At 62.1% G+C, this 3148-nt stretch overlaps 1 protein-coding gene across 1 annotated transcript in view; it reads left to right on the top strand.

Moving 5' to 3' along the window:
* RYR2 (ryanodine receptor 2) overlaps positions 1 to 3148 on the top strand; it is a gene marked incomplete in the record, with an annotated part of 234621 nt that overhangs the window by 61013 nt on the left and 170460 nt on the right. Inside the window, 3 exon segments of the mRNA XM_027770831.1 lie at positions 349 to 509; positions 2059 to 2218; positions 2465 to 2551. Coding sequence (XP_027626632.1) covers positions 349 to 509; positions 2059 to 2218; positions 2465 to 2551 — 408 coding nt within the window.

Genomic DNA, 3148 nt, shown 5'->3' with positions numbered 1-3148 from the left:
ACCGAGGGCGGGCGGGCGGGCGGGTGGGTGCCGGCCTGCTGGTGAGATCTGTGCTTGTGCACATGCAGCTCACCTGCCCTGCGCAGTGGGTTGATTGCATTGCATGTTTGTGCCGTGTACATGCACACACACACATGCACATGCTTGGGAGCGTCATGGGCCCTGGCTTACTCAGCGGGTCTGCCGTGCCTGTTTGGAACTGATTCGGGCCTCTGCTCTGGGGGGCGCTCATTCCGCAGTGCAGCGGTCTGTACGTGTCTCTGTGACCCAGACAGGAGGTCGTGGAGGCGACACGCCTGGTCGTAGCTGTGGCATGGCGTCGCTGACGCGGCCCTGCTGTCTCCGCAGTATTACTACTCAGTGAGGATCTTCCCCGGGCAGGAGCCCGCCAACGTCTGGGTGGGCTGGATCACGTCCGACTTCCACCAGCATGACACCGTCTTTGACCTGGACAGAGTTCGCACGGTGACGGTGACTCTGGGGGACGAGAAAGGAAAAGTGCATGAGAGGTGGGTGTCCTCGGCGCTCAGGAGCACAGCGGACGTGCCGGCGGGCCTGGGGCCCGGTGGGTTTCGCGCCCAGGATACCCCGATTTGTGGGCAGTAGGACCCACCGGCAGAGCCCGTGCAGTGGGACTGTAGGTGTGCTACCTGTGCAGACAGCCACGGCGGCCCGCCCCTCTTCTGGGTGGCAATCTCGCACTCCTCCAGGTTCACAGCGTCCTCAGCCCGAGTCCTGGGGGTCAGGACGGGTGAGCGTGAGGTGTCCGGTCTTGTGTATGAGATGGAGAGCCATGTGGGGGCCGGGGCTGGAGTTAGACCAGGGGGCGCCTCAGACTCCGACTGAGGAGCAGTGGGTTCTTTCCCCAGCTCTGCCTTTGACCCGCTGTGTGGCTTCGGGTAAGTTGGTTACACTTTCTGTGCCAGCTTTTCTCATCCGTAAATCAAACCCAGCTCAAACCCAGCCTCAGTCGCACAGAGGCCATCTTCCTTGCGGAATGAGACAAGAGAAGATCCGACCATCCGCTTCCCCGTGCTGTGCATCCCCAGACCTGCTGGCGGGTCTGTGCACCCCTCTCCCTGCACCCTGTTCCTGGTGCGCGACTCACTCTCCTGCCCCCAGGCTGTGACATGCGAAAACCGATAGACTTAACATTTGAGCCAGGGCCTGGCCAAAGTCTCGAAAGAAGTGCACTTTGCATCAGTAGGGGACCCCACACCCACGCGCTGGGAAGGTCCCAGGGACACGCTGGTTTTCGGAGGTGGCAGCTGTGAGAGGAAGCTCAGCCTAGGGAGGGGCCCCGGTAGGGGCCGAGTGGGAAGCAGAAGCCAAGCGGGCCTTGGGTCTTCTGTGTGGAGTGCAAAGGAACGGCCTCCCTTCTCCCCAGCTCCGGAGTTCTCTCTTGCCCACCTTGGGCCTTCTTCCTAGTCTGGCTCCAGCCCTCCGCCTCAGGCTGGGGAAGGGCCCGCGAGTGATGCTCAGCAAGGCAGCGTCACTGCTGTCAGTAGTGAAGGTTTGGCGAAGACGGGACGAGGTGGAGGCTTGCTGTCAACGTCACTCGTTTTGTGCATGTTCTGGGAAGTCTGGATCTTAGACCACTAGGATTGTCCACAAAGGGCATAATTTGATCCAAATTTTAAATCCTTTGATGGCTGACGTAGAATTTTTCTAAGACTTTGATGGTGTTTGGAAGCAAACGTGTCTGGTCTCAGAGTTGTAGCGGAAGAACCGCGAGGACAGACCTCAGGCTGGGGGGCCGCTCGGTAGTAACCCCAGAAGGTCCCGTTTGCTCTGAGCCTTCGGGGGAGAAGGTGGCAGAACCGGGGCAGTTCTTAGCCGGCTCCAAGCAGTCGGCTGTCGTCACAAGGCGTGGGCGCTGGGCGCGGAGCCCAGGTGGGAAGGTCCGCGCTGCGGGCTTGCTCGGAGCCGGCCGGGCCATCGCACGCCTCGCCATTGCAGCATGAGCTTGTCGCTTGCGCAGCATATCTTAGGGTAGCTTGTGAGGCGCGCACCCATCACACGGCCGCACAGACACCCACCTGTCTCTCCGAAATCCAGCATCAAGCGCAGCAACTGCTACATGGTGTGTGCGGGCGAGGGCCTGAGCCCCGGCCAGGGGCGCAACAGCGGCGGGCTGGAGATCGGCTGCATGGTGGACGCTGCCAGCGGGCTGCTCACCTTCATGGCCAACGGCAAGGAGCTGGGCACCTACTACCAGGTACGCACGGTGTGGCCGCCTGTCCAGGCGAGCTCGCGTGTGGTCGGGGGAAACCAGTGTCACCGGCAGAGTGGGCGGAGACGCGGGGACGGGCGGCCCCCAGCCCTGCGGGCGGAGGGGGGGCAATGCCCGCGCAGATGAGACCCGCAGCCAGTGAGGGGCCGGGGGCGCGTCTCTGGGCTCCTGCTGTGAAGTGACCCTTAGTCACTAGAAGACGACTTTGCGTAAATTGTTGATTTGTTTAAGGTGGAACCAAGTACGAAATTATTCCCTGCGGTGTTCGCACAGGCTACCAGCCCCAACGTGTTCCAGTTTGAGCTGGGGAGGATAAAGGTAGGAAGCCCGCCCCACGAGACCCCGCCTCACTGAAGGCTGCGGCGCTCGGCCGAGCGTGTCCGTGTTGCGCAAGTGCGTGTACGTTCAGTCCACTGCTCCGCAGGGAGAGGACCACGTTTGAAAATCTCTTCCAGGTCACTAGGATGGCGTAGTCAACTGGAAAGGGTCTCTTTTCGGTCAGATTAGATTCGTTACTGGTGTAAGGGGGCCGTAGGAGGAACTCTGAGATGCCAGCCCACACCCACACAGCTGCCAGTGTTCTCAAGTGGGCAGGGGCAGCTCGATGACAGCCCTGCCCTGTGTCCCTGGGCTGGTGGCCTCCGGGAGCACTCCGAAGGTGCTAGGAGCAGGCGCGGAAGAGCAGCCCGTTGGACGGGCAGTGGGATGTGTCTCACGTTGGAGGGACTGCGTGACTGTGGCTGTCAGCAGGAGCTCTTGGCGTGTTCCGGTGGGGGCGGGGAGGGACAGCCTGGGCGGGGCCTGAGAGGAGGTGCAGCATGGCAGGGTGGCAGAGCTGACGGCGGAGACCTTGGCGTGGTTGTGACCGGGTTGTTTCACGGTGGCTGGAGATGGCCTGGACAGGTGCAGCCCAGC

The sequence above is a fragment of the Tupaia chinensis genome, unplaced genomic scaffold, assembly GCF_000334495.1.
Source record: "Tupaia chinensis unplaced genomic scaffold, TupChi_1.0 Scaffold000161_1, whole genome shotgun sequence".
Lineage (NCBI taxonomy): Eukaryota > Metazoa > Chordata > Mammalia > Scandentia > Tupaiidae > Tupaia > Tupaia belangeri.
This window is presented reverse-complemented; position numbering and strand designations above follow the sequence as displayed.